Here is a 14,810-nt window from a genome sequence, read left to right on the forward strand (position 1 = left end):
TTTACCAAGAAAAGCCTCCAGCTCCTGTCACACAGGGTGTGAAGCTAAGGTCATGGGGAGGTGGGCAGATGCCCGGGGAGCCGCTGGGACCTGGCCAGGCCCTGTGCTCACTTCCTCCAGGCCACGCCCACGGGCCCTCTGGTCAGGGGGGACCTGCACGCCAGCCCCGGAGCTCACCCGCCCACAGGGCCGCTCTGGCTCTTCTCGGCCCCGGGCCCGTCCCCCTCAGCTGGGGGGTCACAGGTCTCGGTCCTTGGCTGCAGCCTGGGTTCCCTCCCGTCTGTCCGGCGCCTGTCCCAGGAGTCTGCCTGGCACGGGTGACCCAGGCCCCTGCCGGTGCCCATGCCAGGCCTGCGGGGCCCCGACCGGGAGTGCTCAGCGCTCCGCACCCGCACATGGTCCTGTGAGCTGTGAGCTCGCCACCTGAGGACTTACATTCAGACAGAGAGACGGGGCCGGCACGTCCCCACTTCCCCCACCCGCTGGCGGGATGTCGTCCCGTTTGCTGCTGCGCCTTTTAAATAAAAGAAATAAAATAGTGCAGACAAGGGCCTGCCTGCTCCCCTCTTCCTGGTTCATCCAGCCCTGCCCCCAGGCCACTCCCCCAACTTTTCCCAAAAATGTGTTTTGATGTCAGAGAGGAAAGGAGAGGGAGAGATAGAAACATCAATGATGAGAGAGAACCATGGATCGGCTGCCTCCTGCACGCTCCCCACTGGGGATGGAGCCCACAACCCGGGCCTGTGCCCTGACCAGGATTCTAACCATCACCTCCTGGTTCCTGGGTCGATGCCCAACCACTGAGCCACACTGGCCGGGCCCCTCTCAGCAATTGGTTTCCGTCCTGCTGACCCGGGAGGTCGGGAGCAGGTGCAGCCGCAGACGCCATCCCATGTGTGAGACCCGCCGTCTCACCGCCACCCGCTGTCAGGGTCGCCGTGGTCCTCACGGTAGGGACGGAGGTCACTGCCTGGCGTGTCTCCCTCCGCTGCTCTCTGAGCTCCTCCCAGGAGCCCTCCTCCCTCCACCCCAGGGCCCCAGCTCAGCCTAAACGCCCTGGGGTGGCGTTGGGCATGTTGACAGGGCGCCCGGTCAGCCGCCTAAAAATAGCCGGGTCTCAAATGTCCCCCAGGAGTGTGACCCTGACTCAGCAGGTGGGCCTGGCTCCAGGGGGAGAGGCTCAGCCTGCTGCTCACAGGCAGCCACCACTTGAGGGGGGGGGGGGCGAGGAGGGGGGTTAGAGTGCGAGGTTCCTCGGGCCTGTGAGGCCTTCCTCGTGGGGCAGAGGGACCAGACCGGGTATTTGGAGCGGGGGGGCGGGGGGTGGGGGGGGGAGCGGCCGAGGTGCATCCAAGAACGACTAGTTTGTGTACAAGCCTGGGCCTCGCTGGGCCACACAAACTGGTCCTGGCTGGTTTTGCCCGGACAGAGGGCTCTGGACAGACAGGTCAGGGGTGAGGGGCCACTTCCTGAAGCCACATGGGGTGTCCCCTCAGCAAGGAGGCCAGGCAGCCGGTCCCTTCACCCTGCCTGGTGCTGGGCAAGGGGTGCGCAGTCCCAGCCACGGCCTCCTGGTCTCAGCCCGTCCCCGGGTGTGGGGAGCGGCCAGTGTTTGAACAGGTTCAAGCCTCGGACTGAGGAGAGGGCACAGTCCTCTCGTGGCCACGTGCAAGTCCCAGCGTGGAGGGCAGGGCCCCCCCAGCACAGTGATAGCCAACAGCTGTAGTTGTGAGCTTGAACCTGTGGTCCGAACACGTGGCCCCACGTGCCTGAGTGATGTGGGCTGGATAGAGTTCAGGTGCATGTAGTGGAGTAGGATTGAAACCCAGGAGAATGTTGTAAACATCTTGACCGCGCCCTGACTGTGCCTCGTGGCATCTGCTATAAAATAAAGACACGGCTTGTGGGCGCTGGCGCTGTCTCCACCTGAGAGGGCAACATCCCACCGGACCCAGCTTTCATTCTCTTGTCTGTCTTTTCTAATCCTTCACCGCAACCCCTCAGGGTCACTGAACCTGGCTGAGCTGGCGGCACATAAGGTGCCTGGGGCTGAGTATGCCATGGCCGTGCCAACCCGCCACACCCAAGGCCTCCCCCGCCTGGTCCCTGGTCCCTGGTCCGGGGCAGCGGTCACTGGGGCAGGAGCCAGGTCTGCAGGCGGCCGGGTCGGGCAGGGGCCAGGGCCCTGTTCTGAGTCCCTCCCGGAATCCACCTCCTGCTGGCTCCCCCACCCCCTTCCCCTCCCTACCTTGAGGAGCCAGCTCCAGAATGTTCCAGCGCTGCCAAGGAAAAGGCAGGCCCAGGGGGACCACGGGGTAGGCGGACAGAGCCAGACTCTCTGGGCAAAAAGCAGGGGAAGTTCCAGTCCCTGGAGCGTGCGCTGCGGGCCCAGCCAGGGGCTCCCAGGCGGCAGGGGGAGCGGGGGCCTCGTCTGCCCGCAGTTCTATCTCCCTGTGACCTGCCCCTCCAGCTGCCACAGCGATGCCCTGTATCCAGCTTTTAAATGACCCACATTCTTAAAATCCCCAAATGGCCCGGTGGGCGAGGTTTTCAATTCCTGGTCAGGGCACAGGCCCTGGTTGCAGCTCAATCCTCAGTGTGGGGCGTGCAGGAGGCAGCCAGTCCATGATTCTCTCTCATCATTGATGTTTCTCTCTATCTCTCCCTTCCTCTCTGACATCAATAAATATATATATATATATTGCAAAAATACTGCCACTTCTTAACCCAGCAACTTCGCTTTGAGGGATCTCCATAAAGTGGGTGAGAATTCCGAGTTACAGCCCCAGTGTTCATCCGTGAAACGGTTCACAGTGGCCTAACCAGCAAGGATGCAAATGCGATAGAAACACACACACACACACACACACAGAGGTGGCAGTACCAGTTGTGCACAAAATATACCATATTTCATGGTGGTTGTCTGAGTGCTGGAATCCGTAGCACTTTTTATTATATATACTCGTCTGTGTTTCTCCAAGTCTTTGGCAATCAGCATTGACAAATAAAGGGAAATGAATCATTTCCAAAGACCATGTTTAAACCCAGTGGATGCACACGACATTGATTGACAAGAGGGGGCGGGCAGGGGGCAGCGGAGGAGGAAGCCCCCTTATGCTTGTACCTGATTTTGTTCCAGCCTGGGGGGTGGGGGGGCCTTTTCAAAAATAAATAAGGGAAGGTCTTTTACAAGGAAATAAGCCCAGGCGCTGAGCAGGCCGGAGGGGAGCCAGGTAAGTACCTTCATTCCGAGGGGGGCTCTGGGCCCAAAGCCACTGCCAGGCTCCCAGGACCCAGATAGTCATGGGGGACGGCTCAGTTCACGTGGGGCCTCAGCACCCAGGGTCAGGGGTGGGCCCTCTCCTCCCCACGCTGTTTCCCAGGGGAAAGGCAGGCTGGCTGATGAGGGGAGGGCGGTGGTGGTGGCTTCAGGGGCCATTGGTGTGGGACCTCTGACCCCTGTGCCCCTGGGCCTGGCAGAGGGCGACCCCACGTGAGTAACCCCGTCACCTTGTCTGATAGGAGAACCATCCAGATGGGCCGCCCTGCCCAGCCCTGGAGCAGCACAGAGGGATGGAGGCTGGCGGCCGCCCTGGGCCCAGGTGCTGGAGGGCAGTGTCTGTGAGACCAAAGGCTCCGTCCTTCCTGAGGCACCGGGGGTTCCATTCCCCCCCCCCCCCCCCGTTTTCTGTGCACATGGAGGTGCGGGGTCTGACCATCCTGGGCAGGAGGGCACCCCCCATGCACACACACACACCCACACACACACTCCCAGGGAAGTGGAGCAGCGCCCCCTGGAGGCTCTGGGAGGCGGAGCAGCTTGGAAAGATGGGCCTCAGGCAGGGAATGCCCAGCTTCCCTCCATGTTTACAGTCACCCACCCCCTGCCTTCCTTTCTCCCCAGCGTTGGGTGTGCTCGCCTCCCGGGTTAGAGATCTTTCCAGGAATCGGAGGGAAAGGCTGTTCAGAAACCGTGTGGATCTGCAGACGGGGAGCTGCGGGTCTGAAGGCAGCACAGTGTGTGGGGACCTGAGGGCGGTCACTTCTTCGAGGTCGTCCTGACCCCCCACTTCCCCAGGAGCCCCTCTTCCTGCGGCAGCGGCCTCACCAGCGGGACCCGGAGGGGGAGTCAGGCTGGGCTGCTGGGCTGGGAGCCCTTGGTGCCCCCCACCCCCCATGAAGCCCCTGGGAAGGGACGAGGGGGCAGGGGGCGCTCTCGGGGGGCCGCATGGTTCCAGCAGGGCCGGCGGCCAGGCCCCGAGTCCCTGGGCCCGGAAGGTCCCGTCCTGCCAGGGGCGCCCAGACAGCAGTCACCTTCACAGCCGAGCGGCTGAGCCCTCTGCCTCCGTGTCAGGAGATGGACGCAGAACCTGTCCCTGCGTCAGCCACAGGCGCCTCTGCCGGGTGCCAGCTCCCCACGGGCCGCGCCCAGGGCGGCTCTGAGAGCTCTTTCTGGAAGGTTCCGAGTGGGCCGGTGGGGCTCCTATGACACCGGCTGTGAGGCATCAACAAGCTTGTGCTTCAGGTGCCCGGGTGCTGCCGGGCTGAGCCCCCCAGACAGGAGCCAGCGCAGAGGGCGGGAGGGGGGGGGTCTGGGCAGCGATGGCGGCTGCTCGCGGATCGGCTGAGCTCAGGCTGCGTCCTGCGTCCCTCCCGGGCCCGGTGTCCTCTGGTCCCTGCGCTGTGCGGGCTCAGGGCTGCAGGCTCTCCTCCAGGGATCCGCTCAGCACAGAGAGATTCTCTCGGCCCCGTTTTATTCTCTTTAACCTTCACTTTCCAGGACAGGACCCGGCACAGCCCCCCGCCCCCCGCAGGCCTCCCCAGGTTAGGGGCCCCCACCCAAGCCTAGCTGCCATACTGCACTGTGGCTCACAGCTTCTTGATGACGTAGCCTGTGATCAGCCTCAGCAGCTGCTTCTTCACATCCTCATTGGCCATGACCTTCTTGGTCAGCTGCATGGCGTCCGTCCACTCCAGGTTCCTGACGATGTCCCTGACCTGGCAGCGTAGCTTCTCCTTCTCGGCCGGCGACAGCTCCTTGAGGATCTGAGGGACGGACTTAAACTTCCCCTTCGACATCCAGAATGATAAGAATCCCCCGACGGTGCCCCCTGGGAACAGGAGGTTCGGTTAGTCGGGCTGTTCACAGTGCCTGCTCAGAGCTCGCTGGGAGCTCCTCCCCAGGATTCAGGTGGCAGCCCAGGGCTGGGGCCACAGTTTGTGATCTGAGCCACCACCTATGGTCCGGGTCACAGCCCGTGGGTTGGGTCACTGTAGGAGCGGCTTTAGGGTTAAGCCTCGGACTGACCTGTTGGCAAAGCCACAAACAAGTCCAGCTTAGAGGGCGGAGCCCCTTAGCATAATTAGGCTGGACCTTATGACGCTCCCCAGATCTTACCTGAGTAGCTAATGGGCTCAGGGAGATGCAGCAAGTGCTGCCAAAACAAGTGAAACTCACAAGAACATTGTAACTATGGTGACCACTACCTTGTTTACCTCTGGCTATAAAATAAAGGCTCAGCTTGCCTCTGGATCTCTCTGTGGCCTCAGCCAGGAGCAGGAAGATCCACCTAGACCAGCCGTGGGCAGACTACGGCCCGCGGGCCGGATCCAGCCCGTTTGAAATGAATAAAACTAAAAAAAAAAAAGACCGTACCCTTTTCTGTAATGATGTTTACTTTGAATTTATATTAGTTCACACAAACACTCCATCCATGCTTTTGTTCCGGCCCTCCGGTCCAGTTTAAGAACCCATTGTGGTCCTCGAGTCAAAAAGTTTGCCCAAAAAGCTGACCTAGACCCAGCTTCTTTTATCTGTCTTTTTTCAATCCTTCCCCGCCCGCCCCACCCCACAGGCTCACCAAACCCTTGGCTGTGCTGGCACAGGTCACAGCCTGTGGTGGGGTTTCCCCAGGAACCTCCTGCTCCCAGATTAGAGGGAGCAACCACCCGACCTCCAAGGACCATGGGAAGCAGCCCAACCTCCCTCATTGGCAGAAACTGGTCCCCAGACGGGAGCAGGGGTGAGACCAGGGACAGGTGCATGTGGGCCACCGTGGGTGCTTCTCCTGCACAAACTGGGGAGTAGAGACTGGGGACTGGGGTGAGGCTGGGCGCTCTCTGAACAGCTAACGTGAGCGGCCAGAGGCCTGGAATCCCAGCTCCCTCCTGACCCTGCAATGAAGACAGGAACAGGCCTGCCCAGGGGACACAGGGCACACCCCTGGGGCAGGGCGCCTTCCAGTCCGCAGGCAGGAGCCACAGGAGGGCGCCCTGCACATCTGAGACACAGACACGTGTGTCCCTCCGGACACGTCTGTACACATAGGCCGAGTCTCAGGCTCAGGTAGCCAGCCCCTCACGCGGGTCACAGGCTCCTGTGAGGCCCCTGGGGACCCGGGGCCTCTGTCCACCCCAGGGGGCACTGCACTCACCAAGGGCCAGTCCTGGCGGGCCCATGACCATGGCTCCAACTACCATCATGGCGCCGGTGACCAGGAGGGACTGCTTCACGTGCTTGACGGCCGCCTTCATCTCTGAATTCCAGACGTCGCTCAGCAGCTTCATGGCCTCCTCCACCCTCAGGGACATCTCGGACGGCTTCCCGGCATCCTTCACCTTAGGGGACATCTCGCGCCTCTCCGGCCTGCGGGAGGGAGGGTTCCCACGCGTCAGTTCCCACCCAAAGCTCGCTCGTCCCCGTGTCCAGGGCGGACCCCCTGCTCCGGGAGGACCCAGCTCTGCCGTGGGCGAGAGGACAGCACCGTCACGTGACAAGTCCCCTGTCACGGAGAAAGCGGGGCTGCCGGTCGTCAATAAGCAAACAGGCCGGGCTGGTGTGGCTCAGGGGTTGAGCATCGGCCTGTGAACCAGGAGGTCAGGGGTCGATTCCCACTCAGGGCACAGGCCCTGGTTGCAGGCTCGATCCTCAGTGGGGGGCGTGCAGGAGGCAGCTGATGGATGATTCTCTCTCATCACTGATGTCTCTCTCTCTCTCTCCCTCTCCCTTTCTCTCTGAAATCAATAAAATTATTAAAAACGAACATAAAAACGAAAGCAACCGCCAGGAAAGACAACCCACCCCCATTCATGGGCCGGGAGGCGGCAGGAACACACAACAGCCAGAGAATAAAAGAATCACACATCCCAGGGACTCGGGGACACGTGGATCGTACGGAGCAGGACTCCACCTGGGGACAACGTTACAGCAAGTCTCTGGGGTCAGGAGGCTGTGGGCCAAGCTGGCAGGTGGGACAGGGCAGGGCGGGGCGGGCTCTGCCCAGAGTCCTGGGGATGGAGCGCCCCCGCCTGGCAGGGCTGGGAAGTAAAGTCCAAGCTGAGCTATTTCCAGCTTGAGCTGCAGCCAAGCCAAGCCCAGCACCTCCCTGTCCCTCCCCCTCCCCCTCCCCTTCCGCGGGGCTGACTCATGCTGACAGCTGCTAAGGAGCCCGAGGACACAGGGCAGCCTCCTGCTCCGTGTCTTGGGGTCGATGAGGGTTTTCTGAACCGCGGGCAACCTGGACCCGTCTCTGCTGTGCAACTGTCCTCCCGGGTCCCGGGGAACTGGGAGCTGTCAGGTTCAATCGGAGGATCCGCCCCCCCCCCCCCCCTCCCCGGCAGGGTTTCGGCACTTCTCTCAGTCCCAGGAGAGCTGCGTCCTGCAGGCCAGTGCCTGGGAGCCTTCTTTATATATTTTATATTTATATGTTTACATTGACTTCAGAGAGGAAGGGAGATGGAGAGAGAGAAACATCAGTGATGACAGAGAATCATGGATGGGCTGCCTCCTGCAGGCCCCACACTGGGGATGGAGCCCACAACCCGGGCCTGTGCCCTGACCGGGAATCAAACCCTGACCTCCTGGTTCCTGGGTCGACCCTCAAGCACTGAGCCACGCCGGCCGGGCCTCTGACATTCCCCAGATCAGGGCCCCCAAGGGGACAGGTCACTGAAGGTCACGGCAGCTCCGCAGCCTGGTGGGGGGACGCTGCCTTCACAGCGAGCCCAGGGGTCTCCAGCCGCACCCGGGAGGCAAGACTGCAGGGCCTGACCCGGGACCCCGGCGTCCATGACTCCGTCCTCGAGTCAGAAATTGCAAAACAGCATCAGCCAGAGGAGTCGGTCTGCCAAGTGGGGTTTGAGGGACCACGGGAGGGGACACAGGCACCTGCATAGTTGAAAGAAGTTGTCCGCATACTCCCTCTCCTGGCTGCGGCGGCGGCGGCGGTAGGACTCGAGTTGGGTTCTGCGTGGCCAGGCAAGGGTCAGTGCTTCCTCTTGCTCCTGGTGGTCCTCTATCACTGGCACTTCCTCTTCCTCCTCCAGGGAGGGATATGTCCATGTCGTACTGGTCTCCAGCTCCATCTGGAAAATGAATGAACTGCCCGGGTTTGCCGGGCAGTGCAGGTCAGCTCCGTGGGGCCCTCCCAGAAACACGGGCCATGTGCCCGAGGGTCACCCAGACCCTGAGATCCACAGCAGGCTCAGGTGACAGGACCTCTGGGTTGGCACCAAGCAGGGCACAGGGAGACCAGGTCCTCAGGGCGCAGCCAACGCGCTCGGGTCCCTGGTCGCCGGCCTCCCAGGAGGACCCCTCCAACCTGGCCCTACCCCAGTGGGGAGTTTTGATTGGTCTGCTGTGTGGCCCCGAGGGCCCCCCTGCCCTCCATCCGCCCCACACGGAGCCCCCGTCTCCCTCGGGCTCTGTGGGCCTCGGGCCTAGGGACCCACCTCCTCCCCAGCCCCGCGCGCCAGAGCTCAGGGCCTGGGAGGTGAGGGGCTGAGTTAGTGTTTGGTGACTCACAGGCCAGAGTCTAACGGCAGGGCCTCCGGGCCTGGGGGCGGGTTTGGGGGGGGAGCGGGCGTGGACAGGCCAAGGGCAGCTTTACTCCGGGGGCTCCAGGACCAAGCGGATGGGGAGCCTGGAGGATGCGAAGGGCCTGAGGAGTGTGGGTAACAGGGCCCCCAGATCCCCAAATCCCCAAGTTAGAGATTGTTTGTAATACAAATACCACTAAGTGCTGAGTGAGAAGCGGTTACATTGTCCGCTTAGGGAATCGTGACAGGAAAACCATGTCTTGCACCTGTTCAGTTCGAGCTGGTTTAGGTCCAACCACCCAGTGACGTCAGCAACAATGTAACAACATAACTAACCACCCAGTGACGTCAGCAACAATGTGACAACATAACTAACCACCCAGGGACGTCAGCAACAATGTAACAACATAACTAACCACCCAGGGACGTCAGCAACAATGTGACAACATAACTAACCACCCAGTGACATCAGCAACAATGTGACAACATAACTAACCACCCAGTGACGCCAGCAACAATGTGACAACATAACTAACCACCCAGTGACGTCAGCAACAATGTGACAACATAACTAACCACCCAGTGACGCCAGCAACAATGTAACAACATAACTAACCACCCAGTGACGCCAGCAACAATGTCACAACATAACTAACCACCCAGTGACGCCAGCAACAATGTCACAACATAACTAACCACCCAGTGACGCCAGCAACAATGTAACGACATAACTTGCACCCTGGCTTTGCCTATTGAGCACCTTTTACATCATAGTTTTGCTTGACCTGTTCTGTGCACTGGTAGGTGTAGACCCACAAATACTAGTACAGTGGGGCCTTGACTTACGAGTTTAATTCATTCTGAGACCGAGCTCATTAAGGAGCTCGTTAACTGAAATTACTGTCAACTCAAAGCAAAAAAATCGGCCGAGAGACAGCTGGTATCTCAAAAAACTCCTTAGTCGGGACACTCGTAAGTCAAGGCCCCACTGTACTTCCCACGGCGCTACGGTTGCCTGTGGTGGTCAGCACACTGACACGCTGGGCAGGCGTGTGGCCGGGAGCGACAGTGCCCTCCAGGGCGTGTGCACAACCACAGACTGCCGGACGACGAATTACCCGGAGTGTATCCCATCACCAAATGACACATGGCAGCACAGATATATAGACTTTCAACCACTTTATCGGGTTGTGATCAGCACACAAAAAGCTGTTCATAGTTAATATCTAAAACTCGATAAATCTGGGGCAAGTGCACACCCATGGACCATCAGCACCATGAAGGCCATCGGTATGTCTGTCAGCTCGGGAGGTTCCCTGTTGCCCCCTCTTATACAATCGAGTGTGCGTGTGTGTGTGTGTGTGTGTGTGTGTGAACACAGAGCCCTGGCCGGTTTGGCTCAGTGGATAGAGCGTTAGCCCTCAGACTGAAGGGTCAGGGGTTTGATTTCCTTCAAGGGCACGTATGGGGCGCAGCTACAGTGTTTGGACAGGCTCAAGCCTCGGACTGATGAGAAGGCACAGTCCTCTCGTGGCCACGTGCAAGTCCCAGCGTGGAGGGCAGGGCCCTCCCAGCACAATCATAGCCAACGGCTGTAGTTGTGAGCTTGAACCTGTGGTCCGAACACGTGGCCCCACATGCCTGTGTGATAGAGTTCAGGTGCGTGTAGTTAAGTGAGGATGAAACTCATGAGAATGTTGTAAACATCTTGATCACGCCCTGACTGTGCCTCGTGGCATCTGCTATAAAATGAAGACACGGCTTGTGAGCGCTGGCGCTGTCTCCTCATCAGGGAGCAGCGTCCCACCGAGACCCAGCTTTCATTCTCTTATCTGTCTTTTCTCAATCCTTTCACCCCCTCACTCAGGATCACCCTTGGCCGTGCTGGCGCGGACCAGGCACGTACCTCAGTTTCAGGTTCAATCCCGGGCCCCAACTGGGTGGGGTGTGTGCAAGAGACAACCAATCCATGTGTCTCACATCGATGTTTCTCTCTTTCTGTCTCTCTCCTTCCCTTCCACTCTCTCTAAGATCAACTGAAAGATATCCTCAGGTAAGGATTAACAAGAAGTTAAAAACACATGGAAATAATGGCTCTCCTTTACATCTCAGGCTGTGAGACCTACCCCCACACCCTCCACACTGCACCCCATTCCCCGAGCCCCACAATACCCCTGAGGGCGAGGTTGTGTTCACAGAGCCAGCAGGAGCCAGAACTCAGATGGGGTCCCCGGAGGCCAGCACCCCCACCCTCACCCCCACCCTGCTCCCCCAGAGGCTCAGCGAGCTAGCCCCTCCCTCACACGGCTCCATTGGGAGAAACTCACCCAGACCCAAGGCTGGTGACCCCAGGCACAGGCCACCCCCCCGCAAACACACACACACAACCTCCTAATGGAGCGCATGAGACAACTTCATATCATTTCGAAAACTGAGATGTTATGGCCCAGCCGGTGTGGTTCAGTGGTTGAGTGTCAATCCATGAACCAGGAGGTCAGGGTTCAATTCCTGGTCAGGGCACAGGCCCGGGCTGTGGGCTCCATTCCCAGTGTGGGGCGTGCAGGAGGCAGCTGATCAGTGATTCTCTCTCATCATTGATGTTTCTCTCTCTCTCCCTCTCCCTGCCTCTCTGACATCAGTGGGAATATATATTTAAAATAAATAGAGAAGAGCAGCCGGCAGCCGCCCGCGGGTAGTTCAGAGCTGGGCTTCCCGGTCCCCCCGGCTGGACCCTGGGCAGTGACTCCGAGGATGGAGGGGCCTCCCAGTGGCTTCAGTGAGGATTGACGGAGGGAACACTTGCAATGTGAGTCCCGCTGTGCACTGCCCGTGAGCTGTTGTTTATTTTCCTCATTCCTGTTCTTTCTGGGAGGGAGGGCCTTCTGGGAAGCCGGGGCTGGGCGAGGCTGAGAGGCGGCCCCTCTGTGGGGTGGGGGTTGTGGGAAGGCTTTTGGGGGCTGACCACTTGGACAGTAGGACCCCCCTCGCCCACACCCGCCTCACCCACCTGTTAGAATGATCTCAACGATGTCGCAGGGATGAGACAAACACTCGGAACTGGACCAGCACAGCAGATGGACGGCTGCGGGAAGGGTGCTCCTCCAGCTGGGATCCTGGGCCACAGCACCCCTACCGGGAAGTCCCCTCGGGTTTTATTTCCTGACCCGGGTCTGCCCGCCCCTCACTCTGAACTCTGACTTCATTGGTCAGGGCTCAGAGCTCGGGCTCCCATTATTGCATTCGGAGGAAGAGGAGGGTGAGGCGGAGCCTAAGGTGGTGGTGAGGGGACGGCGGGGGGTGGGGAGGTAGGGAGTGGAGGGGGCCCCTGAGAGTCTGAAGGTCACATCAAATATGGCAGAGCGTAAGATGGCAGCGAGCTCCTTCCTTTGACAGAAAGATCGCTGGTTCACTCTCACCCCCCACACCCCCCAGTGCACAGGGAGACACCCCAACTCCTCCTCCTGGCTGTGGGCTGTGACAGGCCCCGTGGCCCCTCTGACCTGACCTCACCCTCCTCCCTCCATGGCCCCCGAGGGTCCCTGAGCTGTTCCCTGGGCCCAGAACGTGCTCCCCTCCTGCCTGTGCAGGGCTGGCTCCCCCACAGGGTGCAGGGGGTGCCGGGTGACTGTCCCCGATCCTGCCTGGCACCACCCAGCCCCCCGGGCACGTCAGCCTTCCTCCTGGCGGCCAGCACGCGGCATCAGAAAGGACCTGCTCGGTTCTCTTTCTAGCAAACGCCTCCCACCAGGAAGTCTGCCTCTGAGGCCTGGTCCCCACTCCCTGCTGCGACACTGTCCTCCATCAGTTGAGGGAGGGAGGCAGGGACAGAGGGAGGGAGGTTCATTTTCTCATGAGAACAGCAAACAGAAGAGGCCTCCCCATCAGCTGTGGGATGGGGGTGGGGGCGGCAGGAGGAGGCGGGGCTGCTGTTTTTACCAAGAAAAACCCCCAGCTCCTGTCACACAGGGTGTGAAGCTAAGGTCATGGGGAGGTGGGCAGATGCCCGGGGAGCCGCTGGGACCTGGCCAGGCCCTGTGCTCACTTCCTCCAGGCCACGCCCACGGGCCCTCTGGTCAGGGGGGACCTGCACGCCAGCCCCGGAGCTCACCCGCCCACAGGGCCGCTCTGGCTCTTCTCGGCCCCGGGCCCGTCCCCCTCAGCTGGGGGGTCACAGGTCTCGGTCCTTGGCTGCAGCCTGGGTTCCCACCCGTCTGCCCGGCGCCTGACCCAGGAGTGTGCCTGGCACGGGTGGCCCAGACCCCTGCCGGTGCCCATGCCAGGCCTGCGGGGCCCGACCAGGAGAGCTCAGCGCTCCGCACCCGCACATGGTCCTGTGAGCTCGCCTCTGAGGACTTACATTCAGACAGAGAGACCGAGCCGGCACGTCCCCACTTCCCCCATCCGCTGGTGGGATGTGGTCACATTTGCTGCTGCGCTTTTTAAATAAAAGAAAAAAAACAGTGCAGACAAGGGCCTGCCTGCTCCCCTCTTCCTGGTTCATCAGTGCCCGCCTCCCCCCGCCTCCCTCCCCCCCAGGCCACTTTCCCCCGACTTTTTCCCAAAAATATGTTTTCATTGATATTGATGTTCTTTGTGAACAGAGACTCGGAGATGTGTCGGACGACAGGATACGGAGAAGCAGAGGGCTACCGCTCGCTCAGGCGAGTAGTAAAGACCCCCAAAGCCCTCACGGCTTTTATTTAGGGAGCACAGCAAGTAACAATGATTAACAAGCATGCTTATGAGATCATCTGAGCTAAGTTATACATGACACTATTAATTTCCTATGTTATACAAAGACCCTTTCCACCTGCAGCAGTGCACCCTCCCCTGAACTTTCTATGCCCTCATGAACTATTTATCACCTCAAGGAAAGTTCTGCCTCGGAGCAATAAGTCTCGCTCCCAAGACTTTGTACTGACGCGGCCCGCTTGCAGGCTCCCGCCTTTTCCCGGCAGAACCTCCTCTTCTAGTTAACTTCTTTCCGCTTGACTGCTCCAATTGATTTCAGAGAGGAAACAAGAGGGAGGGAGGGAGAGAGAGAAACATCAACGATGAGAGAGAACCATGGATCGGCTGCCTCCTGCACGCCCCACACTGGGAATCGAGCCCGCACCCGGGCCTGTGCCCTGACCAGGAATCGAACCCTGACCTCCTGGTTCCGAGGTCGAGGCCCAACCACTGAGCCAGGCGGCCGAGCTCCTCAGTGCTTAGTGTCCGTCCTGCTGACCCGGGAGGTCGGGAGCAGGTGCAGCCGCAGACGCCATCCCATGTGTGAGACCCGCTGCCAGGGTCGCCATGGTCCCCGCTGTGGGGACCCAGGTCACTGCCTGGTGTGTCTCCCTCCACTGCTCTCTGAGCTCCTCCCAGGAGCCCTCCTCCCTCCATCCCAGGGCCCCAGCTCAGCCTAAACGCCCTGGGGTGGCGTCGGGCATGTTGCCAGGGCGCCCACAGCAGGGTCAGCGATGGTCCCAGCAGGGCTGTCCCCAGCTCCAGCGAGGTCTGCATGCGGCACACGGCCCGGTCAGACGCCTAAACAGCCGCTCGTACAGAAGGTGCTGTGGGCTGAGCCCCTTGTGCAGTGCACCCCGCTCCCCGCAGGGCACGGCCCCACTTCACAGTGGAGGCCTGGTGGACGGGACCGCGAGGTGCTCACCCAGAAACACCGAGGGTGTGACCTGCTGATGTTGGGGAGCATAAGGCATTTTGGGGCTAGCACTCCGAATGTGTTCAGCAACCTGCTTTCCACTGCCCCCTCTTGCTAGCCGAGAATTGACTCCATCTGTGAAAGAAGGTAGGCGACTTGCAGGGACTCTGTACCTAGTTAATCAGTGTCCCTAAGGCATTCCTTCCTTAATCATCTGGTCCTGCAAGAGCTATTTACCTAAATCTCCCAACCTACGAGGGCCCAAAGCCAGGATGTGACAGCGTAGCGAGAGGGAGGTCACTGGTGCCATCCAGGAGGGACATTAGCTACAATCTAGGTTAACCAT

General features: G+C 60.2%; 1 protein-coding gene across 1 annotated transcript; it reads right to left on the reverse strand.

Annotated features, from left to right (window-relative positions):
- Positions 1-4,839: 4,839 nt before the first annotated feature.
- LOC138996888 (protein C19orf12-like) lies at positions 4,840-11,931 on the reverse strand. The gene is made up of 4 exons (XM_070398127.1): positions 11,825-11,931; positions 8,168-8,380; positions 6,435-6,646; positions 4,840-5,111 (listed from the first exon to the last, which is right to left on the reverse strand). The coding sequence occupies exons 2-4, from the start codon at positions 8,362-8,364 to the stop codon at positions 4,870-4,872; spliced, it is 651 nt and encodes a 216-aa protein (XP_070254228.1). The 5' UTR covers positions 8,365-8,380; positions 11,825-11,931; the 3' UTR covers positions 4,840-4,869.
- Between the last annotated feature and the right edge of the window lie 2,879 nt (positions 11,932-14,810).

The sequence above is a fragment of the Myotis yumanensis genome, unplaced genomic scaffold (genome assembly GCF_028538775.1).
Source record: "Myotis yumanensis isolate MYYU_CA2020_CCGP unplaced genomic scaffold, mMyoYum1.0.hap1 SCAF_18, whole genome shotgun sequence".
NCBI classification, from domain to species: Eukaryota; Metazoa; Chordata; class Mammalia; order Chiroptera; family Vespertilionidae; genus Myotis; species Myotis yumanensis.